Source organism: Sus scrofa, chromosome 5 (assembly GCF_054392235.1).
Source record: "Sus scrofa isolate SSC_HxYL_T2T_F1_AM1 chromosome 5, Sscrofa_HxYL_maternal_Yorkshire_Landrace_v2.0, whole genome shotgun sequence".
In the NCBI taxonomy this organism is placed as follows: Eukaryota; Metazoa; Chordata; class Mammalia; order Artiodactyla; family Suidae; genus Sus; species Sus scrofa.
The window spans coordinates 27,973,732-27,988,656 of NC_139387.1; the positions used below are offsets into that span (position 1 = coordinate 27,973,732).

Below are 14,925 nucleotides of genomic sequence, written 5' to 3' on the forward strand. Positions count from 1 at the left end.
TGTGCTCATCAGCAAACTACATCTCATCTCATCTACCTCAGCAGAAATAAGAGCTTGGTTAAGAGAACATACATTTATTCAAATCCATTAATTGAACAAATGGAGAAAAAAATGAATTAGAGGCCAAGGCCATCATTCCACTCACCACACACAAAGCCATCTGGGCTAACAGCGAAAATACTTCTTCCCTTCAGCAACTGAGGATGGGCACAACTGGCATTTATGAAGCTCTGAAAGTTGTTTTCCGCCACCCACTGTGGGAGCCATTTTAGTTGGCAATCGCACAAAAGGCTTGATGTATTTAAGTGCCTGAGGAGAGTAATTACATTCAATTTGTTTTGTATGAAATGCAGATTTCTACAAGTAAACTAAACTCAAGTAAATATTAACAAAGCAATGGGTGTGGAAACCAAATACACACATCCCATGGAATAAATATGCTACAGTCCATCTTAAAATGAAAGATGTGGAACTAGCACCGTTTTTTGTTGGTGTTGCTCTTACTGGCCTGTGGAGATAGAAGGGCTGACGTACCCCAAATAGCTTAGTGCTGGAAACCGGTTACTATGAGGAGGCACTGCACTGAATTAGGTCCCACACATTTAAATCACAAATTTGCAACAGAAAGACATTCCTCTTTTCAACACAATGAACAAGTAACTCACTTTTCCTCCTTTCTGGTAATAAAAATTAAGGAATGGGTAGGATGTGCCAGACACTTTCTATAGACACACAGTCCAGGATCACCCACCCACCCCATGATGGGTTCCCCCATATGTTTATGCACAACTCTTGGAAGGAAGAGAAAAGCTTACAGCTGTTGAAGTTTCTTCATTTGTGCAAAAGCATTGCCTTGTAATGACATGATTGCATTGTCACTCAGGTCTCTGAAAGCAATCAAATCAAATACATTAGAGGGAATTAGGGCCACCGTGTGCCTTCAACCAAGGGTTGGGCCCACGCTGCCTACCCCATTCACCACAAAAATAACTCCATGTGCTGAAATGCCAGAAGCAATCAGGAAGCCTGGACTCAAGGACAAGAATATGTGCCTTAGAGGTAGGTTCTGCTATGGACAGCAAGGCTTTACATCACCACATACGGATCTTTTGACTCAGAAGGGCCTAAACTGTTCTGCCATATTGTTTTATTTTATTCCTCATAATTCAAATTAGTAACCATTAGTAACTTTCATTTACATATTTATTTATTTTTAATAGTTATTTCCCCAATACATTTTTTTCCTACTGTACAGCATGGTGACCCAGTTACACATTCATGTACACATTCTATTTTCGCACATTATCATGCTCCATCATAACTGACTAGACATAGCTCCCAGCGCTACAGCAGGATCTCATTGCTAATCCATGCCAAAGGCAATAGTCTGTATCTAATACACAAATAAAATTCCTTGTAATTATGCTTTTAAAAAACCATCATGTATAGAACACCTTCTATGACATGTACGATTCTAAGTGATTTACATTTATTCCTCACAGCAACCCAAACGAAGATGGTATAACCACCTTGGCTTGGCATGAAAGGGGCAGGTGAGATTTGAACTCAATTATTTTCAACTTCAAAACCTCTGCTCTTAGTCACTAGCCTATCCTGCCACACATAATGCACTAATGGGGAGACAGTAAGGTGTTCAGATAAGAGGTACTTGCTAAAACCAACCAACCAACAACCACTTCAGGCAGGACATTTATACAATCAAAGAATATTCTGGGCTGAATTTATTTTTAACCAGTTCTTACAAGCAGTCTGAATTAACCGTCCTCTCCACAGTGATTACTGCTCTGTTTTCCTTTACAGGAGTCAGAGTGGACAAAAGGGATTCTGAATGAGACAAAGTGGCAACACAAGACAGAATCAAGGTCCGCAACATGGGCAGAGAAAGAGGCTGGGAGAGTCAAGAAGGTTTAGGAAACTAAAGCAGAGGTTAATACTGCACTGATCCACTAATTCCACTTTCCCAGAAATGGAATGGGTCAGATGGCAAACCCTTTTGGCTAGTTTCCCTTTGAAAATAATTTGTTTCAGCAAGCCCAGCAATACTGGCCTGCCCTTCCATATTATGCTTTGCAGAGTCAGCCTGCTACAAGCTGCACTGCTACACCGTCTGCATGGTGGGTGGGCAATACATAATAGCCAAATGCACAGCACTGATGATGGTACAAACCACATGTGCATTTACATTGTAACTTCCTTTGTCCAGGTTAACAGACATAAAACTTTTGGTTACAAGTATTCCTTAAGAGTCAGGGTGGATACACTTTATACTACTTTAGACTCCTATTGTCCATATATACACGCACCCATCGTTACCAGGAGCTGATTGGCTCTATGCTCCTGGCAGGGTTTGACTCCTACCGAGGCTGGCTAGCTTGTGCCCTTCATGTCTGAAAATATTCTAGTCCCTAACTCATTTCAAAAATGTGTGCCAGGAGTTACTGGGGGCAGAGGTTGTGAAGGCAAGGGCTGCTGTGAAAGCAGAGGCCGCCCTGGGCTGAGTTCTGCTTCTGCCAGCTCCTAATTCCTAGGCTAGTAACAAAAGAGAATGAGAAAAAGAGTAAAGGAGGAAAAGCAGGTTGTATGTTTTATAATTAAACAGCAGCAGCAATAGGCAAAAGTTCTTCAAGTAGTGTTAAAACTCTCTGGTCACTCTCAAGGAATGTAGGTGCATGATAAATGGGAGTTTTTGTGTTTGTTTTTTCTTTTTTTTTTTTTTTTTTTTTTTTTTTTTGTTGTTGTTGTTGTTGTTGCTATTTCTTGGGCCGCTCCCACGGCATATGGAGGTTCCCAGGCTAGGGGTTGAATCGGAGCTGTAGCCACCGGCCTACGCCAGAGCCACAGCAACGCGGGATCCGAGCCGCGTCTGCAACCTACACCACAGCTCACGGCAACGCCGGATTGTTAACCCACTGAGCAAGGCCAGGGACCGAACCCGCAACCTCATGGTTCCTAGTCGGATTCGTTAACCACTGCGCCACGATGGGAACTCCATGTTTTTTCTTTTTTTTAAATTACACATACCACTGCTTGATAAAAATAACTAAAAGCGCTGTACAGCAGAAATTGCCAGAACAATATAAATCAACTATAATAAAAAATTAAGAGTTCCCAGTGTAGCTCAGCAGAAATGAACCCAACTAGTATCCATGAGGATGTGGGTTCAAATCTTGGCCTCGCTCAGTGGGTTAAAGGATCCAGCATTGCCACGAGCTGTGGTGTAGGTCACAGATGTGGCTCAGATCTGGCATTGTTGTGGCTGTGGCATGGACTGGCTGCTGTAGCTCTGATTCAACTCCTAGCCTGGGAACGTCCACATGCCACACCTGTGGCACTTAAAAAAAAAAAAAAAAGAAAATCCAATAATTATGTATAGCAATGTCCTTAAATACAAAAGAAGTATGTACCTGTATATACCTCCATAAAGATATCAACAAATAAGTAGGTAGGTAGACAGAAGATAGACAGATGTGTGTATCTGTCTATGGTAGTGAGGACAAAATTACATTCCAGTTTGTATTATTTTTTCATGACCCATAAATAGATAACCATCTCAGATGATGTTTAAGGTAACTAAGTTCCTGCTACTCACAGATGTTCTAATGCATCCAAACCAGTGAAGGCTTTTTTGGTAATGGATCGAATCCGGTTTCCCTGGAGTATTCTTTAAAAAAAAAAAATTATAATGGAACAGTTAGTAAAAACTGTTTTGGAGTTCAATTCTCATAAAAAGAATTGTTTTTAAATTTGTGAGTAATTCTACTCTCTTCAGTTAAAGAATATATCCTTTAAAAAGTGCATCTGATCTATTTCAGTTAACATGGTTCAGTATAATTGCCAACCACTCAACGGAGAACCCAACAAAAACAGGTATTCAAGAAGTTACTCTGAGGATTAAATCAAAGCAGTGATTGATCAAAGAGCTGGAAACTTTATTCCAAGTAAAATGTCTCAGACTGCTAATAAATAAAGCAGGTAATAGTGACAACTTTCTCCTTACCCTCCCACCCCCTCATGGATCCTTTATCACCCACAGAAGTTTAAGACAAAACGGAACTCCATTTGAAAATCACTCACTTAAAACAGAGACTCTGGTTCTCTGCAAGGCCGTTCTGGGGCTAAACAGAAACATGTTTTGATCCTGTACTGCCTGGAACCCACTGCACTATTATCACTGGACACTGGATCACTTCATTTAAACATTCCTGGGAGGGAAGTGCAAGACTGGAAGTTTCAAAATGCTGGACTTCCTAAGTCTACTGACTTTTACACAACAATAATCCCAAGAGTCTAGGCCCTCAGAACAACTTAAAATTCTTCTCTAGATACTAAAATCAGTTGCTCTAACCCAAGTGTTTAGTAAAACCGCTATACCCAAGGAAGAAAATCTAATTAATACACATCCTCTATAACAGCAGTCATTTGGGAAAATGACAAAGGGTAGCAACCAGATTAAGAACCTATTCTAAAATTCTTTAAAGATGACAACTTGGGAGTGGAGCTGACTTCAATTAAGACAAAACCTTTAGGTCAAAGAGTGTGGCAAATTATGAAGCACATCCTACTCACAGCCGTCTCAGTTTGTCAAGCCCAGAGAAGGCACCATTCATGTCCTCAATGGTCCAGGAAATTTCATTGTTCTTCAGATCCCTAACAAAAAAAGGAGAGTTACCGAAACTAGTACTAGGCATTTAACAAGAGATACAGGCATTCTCATTAGAGACACGCTTAAAAATCTAAGATCACCACCCAGGTGGCATGTAATTTGTAACAGATCCCTCAAAACTTCCCATATCATCTCTGGCCCTTTCAAAACAATAGAAAACTCTCTCTCTCTCCAGCATACCTCTTATATCCTGCCTTCCTCCCTCAACATTTCACACTCTTGCTCGAAATCAGGACAGTTGACTCTGGCCCTATTAACTCCTCTATCAAGATGACTAAATTCTGAAAGCCTTGACTAGTCTGAAAAATACATTAAACTTTAAAACCACTGCTCCAACCACACAAGGAGCAGTTCGCCAAAGCACACAGCATGTCTTTCAATTATGTAATGCTTCAAATAGTGAACAGAGCAAAAGTTTCTGACAGTGCAAAAATCAAAAGCCCACTGCACAATATTAAAGTTAACATCTGGGAGATTTTTCAAAGGTCAATTAATCCAACCCTCTCTTCCTTCTCTTGGGATAGAGATCAAGCCTGGCTATAACTGGTCGGATGAACAGGCATCTTCCCTGGCTGCCTGTTGTATGTGCTGGTTTTTTTTTTTTTTTTTTTTTTTTTTGGCTGTGGGTGATTTTTAATCTCAATTTTTTAACGAAGAAAAATTAGTGGATTTAAATTGTTTCCTTAAAATTGTTTCCCTTTCGAGCAGTTACCAGCTTCCTGGAGACCCTGAGAAGGCTAACTGCAATCATCAAAACAATCTGATCACTGTCCTTTTTAATCCCTTTAAGAAGCACACATGGGTGAAATGGACCTATTTTAATCAAACTGGTCTGGGAAAGATTAAGACACTACTTCTGAGGCTGTACACATTTCTTTCACAACAGAGGAAATCTGCTTGGAGAAAAGTGGGCACATTTAGGAACCAAATAGGTTCCTGTACGGAGAGTAAAATGTGTAACTTACAAAGTCTTTAAACTGGAAAGCCCCCGGAAGGCACAATCAGCAATGTAGCTGACTTTGTTATTCCCAATGTGCAGTGTATTTAGCAAGCTCAGGCCCAGGAAGCTTGAATCATCCAACCTTGATAAGTGATTGAAAGTTAGGTCCCTGTAAAGAAAAAAAGAACAAAAACTGAACAATAGCTTTTATTTTCCAATTCAACCCAACGACTTGTGCTTTTATTTTTTTAAAGGTAATATATTACTGCAATAATCCTCATTTTAAAACTCTGCCTTCTTAATAATACCCAGGTAAACATTATTGCTAATCCCAGCAATTAAAGAAAAAAATCTCTTTATTTGAAAATCACCACCAGTGCTTTTAGCCCATGGGCCACAGAACTGAAACAGCAGAGCTGGCTTCAACTTATGACAACAAAACTATGACTAGGTTGCATGTGAAAAAAGCTGTCACCTTGGAAACTTTGTTATGAAAATTTCACAGATCAGTGGTAAGAAGCTCATGCTCTGGCATGATTCCTGCTCTCAAACCTGAGGAGAATGAAAGGCAACTCACAGCTCACTGAGTTTCTGGCAGAACTCCCAGGCATCAGGGCTGATCCTGTTGATGGCATTCTGGCTGAGATGAAGTTCCTGCAGCATCAGCAAGCCATAAAGCCAGCCTTTGGTAATCTCTGTTAGGTTGTTATGGTCCAGCTGCCTACGGGGACAATAAGAATCAAAAGCAGGATCCAAAGTTCATTATCTAGACTCTTCAAAGGGGACATATGATTACAACCTATTACATATTCCCATCGTTACGCCACGTTTAGCTTTTGCTAGACAAAGACACCTGCAGAAAACACTGTGCTTATACATTCTTGGTCACATCACCTGAAACAAAACTAGAGACTAAAAAAATAAGATCATAAATGAGAAGATTTTTACATAAGATTTCAAATAAAGGCTGCTGATGCTCACTGAGTACCCCATCATCCGACCACCTGAGCGGGAGCTGCGATCACCCACCCTTACTTACAAAATTTCCATGTTGCTCAGCCCCCAGAAAGCTCCATCCATAAGTTTCGTCACTCCGTTTCTTTGCATTTTCAGAGACTTCAGAGCACCGAGTCCTTGGAACGTGAGCCCATCTACGTTTTTAATCTTGTTTCGGTTCAGTTCACTGTGTTGGATATTACAGTTAAACGGTTAGCTTGTATGACAAATTCTAGAGGCAGTAAGAAAATATGACATTACTACAATAGCGTTAAACCAGCCTGGGTTAAATTACAGAGAATGGTTTAAATTTCTAAACATTTTTACTGAGAAGAATTTTCATTTATTAGCAATGAGTAAATTTCCTTCTGAAACATCTATCTTTGGGACGGTAACATACTGTCACCAGACTACACTTTAATTTCTAAACTGTTGTCCATTCAGGACGGAAGTAAATAAATTAATACTAGTTTTCAAATTATCCAGAACAGGAGTATTGAGGACGACATTGAAATGTGAAGTCTCTTCAGGAGCAGGGCTGGCAAGTTTATCCTGTTCTGTCTGCTTTTACCAAAGCTGATTCCTCTGACCATTTTTTCTGTGTTTAATGCTTTCTCTTTAAGGCAGTCATTCTCCACCTTGGTTGCACCCTGGAACCAGCTGGGGAGTTTTAAAAATTGCTGAAGCCTGGATCTTACCCCCAGAGGTTCTAATATAATTGGTCGAGGGCTTTAGGAGTTTTAAAAGCTCCCCAGGTGTCTGTAATGTGCAGCCAAGGCTGAAAACCACTGTATTGTTGGGAGCCTGTTCACAGAGGGTTCCGCCGTTATTAACAAGCCCATTCCTTACAGCTCCTTAAGCTCTCAGAGCCCCTGAAGTTGCTGGTACGATTCTCATAAACCACAGTGTGGAGAGCCACCATGCTATCTTCAGGGCCACAGGGATGCCTTTGGATGGAGGTTGTTCAGTGATTACATTGTTCACTCTTTCGGTAACAATCCAACCTGCCTTGTCAGGCAAGAGCTGGCGCCAGGTGACATTTAAAGCTCTTTCTGTTTCGGAGATTCTATGGCTCCAGCTCTCAAGGCCACATCTTTGCTTCGAAAGCCCCTTTGCCAACACTGTGGATTTCAGCGGGAAGATGCCAAGGGTTTAGTATCTAAGACGACATTTTACTTACAGGTGTTGCAGTTGGGGCAGTTTAAACATCTTGGGAGGGAGAGCTGTGATTCGGTTCCTGTTCAGCTTCAGCACCAGGAGGGTGTTGGCCAAATTGTCAAAATACCCAGGTTCCATGGATGTGACGCGGTTGCTGTTGATATACCTGTTGAAAGTCTGAGGATGAGCAGCCCTTTCTGGTTCTTTGAGAAGTTCAAGTGCATGCACTCTCTGTCCATAAAGAATCTCCAGAGAACTGAACCATCATTTGTAACAACGGACACTTAAAATAATTAACTCTTCAGGTCCTTGTAGACCAATATCAATTATGATTCACACATACTACTGGGGAAAGAGGACTAGAATATCTAAAGATTATCAACATTCCTTAGAGAGGCTTATCCAATTCTTAAGAAATTCGCTTATTAGTGAAACACACCAGTGGCTGAATTTTGATTTTTTTTTTTTTAAAGAAGCACTTGGTTTTTCTATAACAGTCAAAGATATCATGTTTTTTTTTGGTAATCCAAACATGTAAAAATAAAATGAAGGCTGTGAGACTGTGATTATACTTAAAGCAAATCACTAGCCCGTAAGAAAGTCACATTTTTGATTCATCAGCAATAAAAAAAAAAAAAAAGAGCAGAGTTCATTATATCTTAAACTTGACTTTTAAAAATATAGTACAGTATTTTCATCACAAGGTGAAAATCTTTTGTTAAAAAAAACAAACACCTTGACTTACAGATATTTGAGTTGTAGGGGAGGAAGTGCTGTTTTCAGCTCTGAAATATTATTGCCACTCAGGTCCAAAGTTTCGAGGGACTGAAACTGTCTCAGATGTTCAGGTAATATCTCAACAATCTTGTTTCCAGCTCTGGATTAAAAGAACAGCACAGGTAACAGGGTCAACAGAATAACAATCTGAAAGGGGAAAAATATTTTCTATTTCTAACTTGTTCTCCAGAAAATATGGAAAAGTGATTGCTCTCAACAGCACTTTTAAAAGCTAAACAGCACCTCTTCAGTCACTTTAATGCTGCATTGAAAGGTAAATCATAATATTAGAATTAGGAAAACCATTCCTCTATACATTGGGGTGTGTTTAATATAGCTGTGGTTATCTAAACTGATTTTTTTTTCCTGTTTTTTTGTTAACAGTCTTTCTTCCTTGTCATCTTGTGAAATGGGATATGAAACGGCCAGCCCCAAGTTGGTGTTCCAGGCACTGATGTGCTAAGTTCCCTATTCTTTCTCCCTGAGCCCTAATTCACTTTTTTTTTTTCCCCACTGTACAGCAAGGGGATCAAGTTATCCTTACATGTATACATTACAATTACATTTTTTTTCCCCATCCTTTGTTCTGTTGCAACATGAGTATCTAGACAAAGTTCTCAATGCTACTCAGCAGGATCTCCTTGTAAATCTATTCTAAATTGTGTCTGATAAGCCCAAGCTCCCTATCCCTCCCACTCCCTCCCCCTCCCATCAGGCAGCCACAAGTCTTTTCTCCAAGTCCATGATTTTCTTTTCTGAGGAGATGGTCATTTGTGCTGGATATTTCTTTTCTTTTTTATAGGCCCACACCCAAGGCATACGCAAGTTCCCAGGCTAAGGGTCGAATTGGAACTACAGCTGCTGGCCTACACCACAGCCACAGCAATGCCAGATCTGAGCTGCATCTGTGACCTACACCGCGGCTCAAGGCAACACCAGATCCTTAACCCAGTGAGTGGGGCCCGGGATCAAACCTGTGTCCTCATGGATGCCAGTCAGGTTCATTACTGCTGAGCCACAACAGGAACTCCCACTAATTCATTTCTAATTCTTCTCTTGGAAAGTACACACACTGCAGATGCCATTGAACTTAAAATATTCATCTGATTGGGCTTTTAAAAAGTCATCCTAGGAGTTCCCATCGTGGCGCAGTGGTTGACGAATCTGACCAGGAACCATGAGGTTGAGGGTTCGATCCCTGTCCTTGCTCAGTGGGTTAACGATCCGGCGTTGCTGTGAGCTGTGGTGTAGGTTGCAAACGCGGCTCAGATCCAGCATTGCTGTGGCTCTGGCGTAGGCTTGAGGCTACAGCTCAGATTGGACTCCTAGCTTGGGAACTTCCATGTGCCATGGGCGTGGCCCTAAGAAGACAAAAAAAAAAAAAAAAAAAAAAGTCATCCTAGATAAATCTCTTTTTCTTTAAGAAACAGCAAGTTTCGATGCATTGCCATAGTCTTCAAAACCAGTGGATATGCTCCAGGGCTTCGAATATTATAAAGGTTTTACGTAAAAACAGGCAGGTCTAAATCATCTCTGGGAGTAATTAGATCTTTTAAAAATTGATGTTAATTCTCTTAAACATCGGGCCAGGATGTCTAAGATGGCAGCCAAATGCGGCTCTTCATATATTTTTTTTTTATTTTTTTATTTATTTATTTATTTTTTTTTTTGCTTTTTAGGGCCACACCCACAGCATATGGAAGTTCCCAGGCTAGGGGTTGATTTACAGCTACAGCTGCTGGCCTACACCACAGCCACAGCCATGCCGACTCCTTAACCTGCTGAGCGAGGCCAGGGATCAAGCCCGCGTCCTCATGGATACTATTATCATAACCCGCTGAGCCACAGCTGGAACTTGCAGCTCTTTACATTTAAATTACAATTAAATGTTCAAGTTTAGTTCCTTAGTCACAGTAGCCACATTTCAGGTCCCAAACAGCAACATGTGCCTGGTATCTGGCAAACAGTCAGTACACATATAGAATATCCCCACTCTCATGGAAAGTTCTACTGGGGAGCACTAAGAAAAACAAACAAACAAACAAAGCAAACTAAATGAGGCCAAGTCAAAGCTCTTAAGAGGTCATCAATACAACAGTTTCCAAGGGGGAGATTCAGCATTAAGTGACAATCTTGCTAAAAAGCAGGAACCAAACTGATGTGCAAACCATCTTAATTGTCATATTAGATGAGATAACTGGCACTTTTTTTTTTCTTATTTTTTTGGCTGCACCCATGGCATATGGAAACTCCCCAGCGAGGAATCAAATCTGAGTCACATCAGTGACCCCAAGCCACTGCAGAGACAGTCCTGGCACCTTAATCTGCTGTGCCACAGTGGGAACTCCTAGCTTGGACTTTTTGGACCATCAGACAGGGGAAAATAGCACTGCAAGGGAGAATGATGGCAGAGTCTGCCTGCAAATAAAGGTCTTCTCTTTACAGCCAAAGGAACAATGAAACAATCCAATGGCTCTAAGTAGAAATCTGTGTGTCTTTTAAGTCACATGCTGCCATTTCTATACGTAGTTTTCATAAACTGTCACTTAAGGGGAAAACTTACAAAATGATTTCATAGGTGTAGCTTTTTTTTTTTTTAACCAATAACTGTATTCGTATAGAGCTCTGAGTTTATTAAAGTTCTTCTGCATTATTGTAATTCGAAGGCCTGTCACCACCACAAAGGCTCCTGAGCTAGAAGCATCTCATGTGTTTTCACAAAATCCTCTGCTGTGCGTAACATGGCACTTTTTACACCCTTGGTCTTTGCTGCCATAGTATGAGCTCCTCTAAAGTGGGGCTATGTCTCTACCCCCATCTTGGAATGGATATGGAATCTAATAACGCTGAGGACATACTGGATGCCAGGCCCTATGCCAAGCATTTTTCATATATTATGCCATTTAATTATGATAACAGCTTACTGGTATTTAGGAAACTAGGGCTTGCAAACTAACAAGTCCAAACACTCCTAGGCCACTTCACAGAATAAGGCCTTATCAGTCCCAAAGCACTCTCTGAAGGCTATTTCATGGAATATAGTTTCAAACATATTTTGGCAGTCAAGTTTTTATGTGAAGATGCACCTCCAGAAAGCCCTGCAACTTTTGACCCTTGCAAAAATGCCGAAATTCTGGCTCCAAACTAAGTGGGAATTCACACTGGCTCAGTGGGCATCATGCCAACACTAAGGATGCCCTGAAAACAGTGCCCATCCACCCCAGGTCTGTGCTTGCATCTAGGAGGCTAAGGGGCCCCCAGGAGTGTGCCTCTGTTTGGAACCCATCAGAGTAGAAGACTGGCTTCCCGAATACATGCAAATGTCAGCCACTGCTTTCCCCCCAAGAAAGAACATTAAGGGGAGAAAACCGGTTGTACATTTGAAATCTATTTAAACAACAATGAACTAATAAAACTTCTCAAATATTGTTAAAAATCAGCTACATGTTAGTTTCAAGGACAGTGGGGGGATCACTATTATTATTTTTTTTGACCCAAGTCATCTGAAAATCTAACCCCATTTTTAATTAAGCTTTTTTATTTTATTTTATTATTATTTTTAATGGCTATAGCGGCAGCATACAGAGGTTCCCAGGCCAAGGATCAAATATGAGTCACAGTTTCAACTTATGCCACAGCTACAGCAATGCTGGATCCTTAACCCAGTGCAGCAGGCCGGAGGTCAAACCTGTAACTGCAGCAATCTGAGGTGCTACAGTCAGATTCTTAACCCACTGCACCACAGCAGGAACTCCTAACCCCATTTTTAAAAGTAATCCTATACAAGGTAATGGGCAAAGGCAATGTATATCTTGAGCTGAACTCTGTGATGATGGCAAGGTTAAAAAAAAGGGAAGCTTAGCAGCCCTGTGTACAAGTCACAAATATCAAGCCCCTCAGATTCCCATAAAGTCTTATAGACTTTGTTTAGAGTCAAGTCAGCCATGACCTCTGATTTTGACCATTTCCCACATCTGGATCCGTCAGTGTGTAAACCCCTTGATCTAGCTGTGAGGTACAGGGTAATGCAAGCGAAACAATTAGTCGATTTCTACATCCCGGAGATGGAGTCAGTCCAAGAGACAAGCCACGGGGCCTTACAGTCAGGGTGTGTGGGTTAACAAAACCACACATTAGGGGACAAAAAGGTTCTCCTAAATACACAACCCAAATGTTTGCATTACCAGGATGTCCTCCCACCAACAGCAGAGTAACCCCCAAGTGCCCCCCTCTCATCTCCATCCCTCCCAGCCCCTCACCACCACCTCCCAGTAAAACTCTGCATCTGGTTTTGGCCTCCAGGTTGTCTGGAGCTGGCTGGTACAGCTACACTTATATTTAACAACAACCAAAAGAAACTCTCAGTCATAGGTTTTTGCAATAAATGGAGCAAATTGGGTTTTGGTGGGAGGGAGAGGGAGACCCACAGGTGTCTATCACGTGGCTCAAATAAGGCTACAAGTTAGATAACAGGCCCTACAATCTTTGGTTTATGTATTCGTTTGTTTATAAGGTAATTATGAACAAGGCATTAAAACTGCCAATTAGTCGAGTGACGAATAAAATTTTCCTTGCAGTTAAAGTGTGCTCCAGCCAAGGCCAGCAATTTCCTGAACTGCACACCTCCTAAATTGCAGTGTGAAAGTGCTCAGTTATAAACGAAGCATAACTTGTACAGTGCGTCTTTGTCAGCACTGCTTCCCAGCACAAAAATCCCTTACAACTGCCAGAATAATAGTCCCTGTATCATAGAATTTTACCTCTGTTCTAATGGAACTGAATTAAGCCCAAATACCAGTTTCATATGCGCTCTCAGACTAACTGGCAAAGAAAACACCTGATATGTACCAAAAATAAAAAAAAAACCCCTGATATGTGTCCAAAAATAAAAAAAAAACCCCAAAAAACAAAAAAACAAAAAAATTGCTTTATATCAAACAAGAAGGGCTAAAAAAAGACAACTACGTTAAAAAAACTAGGTTAAAAAATCTTTTTAATCACCTAAAACCCTCAAAATACATATATTTCTAACAGAGTGGGTCACAAATAGCCACTTCTAGGAGACAAAGATTCTATTCAACTCCAGCTTTAATTTTTCTCCAAATATGGTTAAATGCCAAAATTGATGAACACAGTAAAAGCACTGTAATTAATTAATATTGTTGACAGGAAATGCACAATGCTTTAACAACAACAAACAAACTATGTATCTCTTTCCATTTCTTAAGTTGGTGTGGAAATGGCATCTTCCTATTGTTCAAAAATTTGTACAGCGGGCACTAGAAGGCCTTTCAGCCTTTCAGCTTAAGGACCATGAATATTTTGGTCATCTGTGTTTGTTGATAGTACAAGGCGTTCCATGGTCAAACCATTGCTGAGGTCAAGTATAATCAGTCCCTTGTGGACACATACAGACCTGGGGGGCTTGGTCAGTTGGAATGCAGATGGTTCCCTCAGGCTTCCCAGAGGCTACAGGAAAAACAGGAGGCCCAGGTATTTCAGCCTTGGCTTCTCAGGCCCTACCACAATGGTTTCACTCTGTCGCTAATTTCACCTTTCAGCCTACTTTGCCAAATACCTTTAAGCAGAGGCAAACCTGACCCACCATTTTTGCACAGTGATACTTGCTCTGAGGGTCCTGAAGGGCAGACACTGAGCAAGATGGATATGGTCCCAGACCGCGCAGCGCTGAAATGCTAGTGAGGGGAGCAGGCAGGCAAATGGGAGCAGCCACCAGAGGGATAAGTGGAAGAAGAAAGGACAACCTCCTAAAGAAATGGTGGGAAGGGAGCAGAAGCCAGTGAGAGCAAGGCAAGGCTTCTTCCCCTTGAAGAAATGGAAGAAAGACTTAACGGGAGCAGAGTTCACAAGTGGAGACTGGACAAAGAGGAAGGTCAGGAGTGAGGTGCTGGGAGGAGACGAGAGCAGGTCAAGTGGGACCTTGTAAATGAAACCGTGTTATGCACTTGGCCTTTATCTCAAGATCAAGGAGAGGGAGGAGGACAGAGGACTTCAAATGGTGGGGTCACAGCATCAGACGTGCATTCTGGAAAGGCTGCTCTGGCAGCAGAGGGCAGACAAGAGGAGGTACAAGGAGAGAGGTGATATGTTAGAATAATGACGACAGTCAGCCTCGATACCTGCTTTGGGGGTGAAGCGCTACCCTTCCTGTGGTTTCCAGGGCACAGGCCATGCTTTCCTCCTCCCCTGCCTGATGGGCTCAGGTTTCTAGCTCTGGATACTAGGACTCAGTTCAGCATCACTGGAGCTCCCCTATCTACTCTACCAATTACTGCTGTGTTTTATGTTGCTTATATGAGAGACTTTCTAAAACATGAGTCCCCCATCTAAAGCAGACTAGGGGCCCCTC

At 41.4% G+C, this 14,925-nt stretch overlaps 1 protein-coding gene across 4 annotated transcripts in view; it reads right to left on the reverse strand.

Annotated features, from left to right (window-relative positions):
- Positions 1 to 14,925, reverse strand: part of LRIG3 (leucine rich repeats and immunoglobulin like domains 3) — a 51,686-nt gene that overhangs the window by 12,509 nt on the left and 24,252 nt on the right. For 3 of the 4 annotated variants that reach the window (XR_014803440.1, XM_001927828.7, XM_084956223.1), the window contains 9 exons: positions 8,524 to 8,655; positions 7,801 to 7,944; positions 6,664 to 6,807; positions 6,202 to 6,345; positions 5,650 to 5,793; positions 4,588 to 4,668; positions 3,611 to 3,682; positions 816 to 887; positions 146 to 309 (listed from right to left, as the gene is read on the reverse strand). Coding sequence is in view for 3 of the 4 variants with exons in the window: in XM_001927828.7 (XP_001927863.3) it covers positions 146 to 309; positions 816 to 887; positions 3,611 to 3,682; positions 4,588 to 4,668; positions 5,650 to 5,793; positions 6,202 to 6,345; positions 6,664 to 6,807; positions 7,801 to 7,944; positions 8,524 to 8,655 (1,097 nt within the window). In the remaining variant the exon portion in view is untranslated. Of the gene's footprint in view, positions 1 to 145; positions 310 to 815; positions 2,903 to 3,247; positions 3,683 to 4,587; positions 4,669 to 5,649; positions 5,794 to 6,201; positions 6,346 to 6,663; positions 6,808 to 7,800; positions 7,945 to 8,523; positions 8,656 to 14,925 lie in introns of all 4 variants that reach the window. The other variant, XM_084956224.1, reaches the window with a different exon arrangement.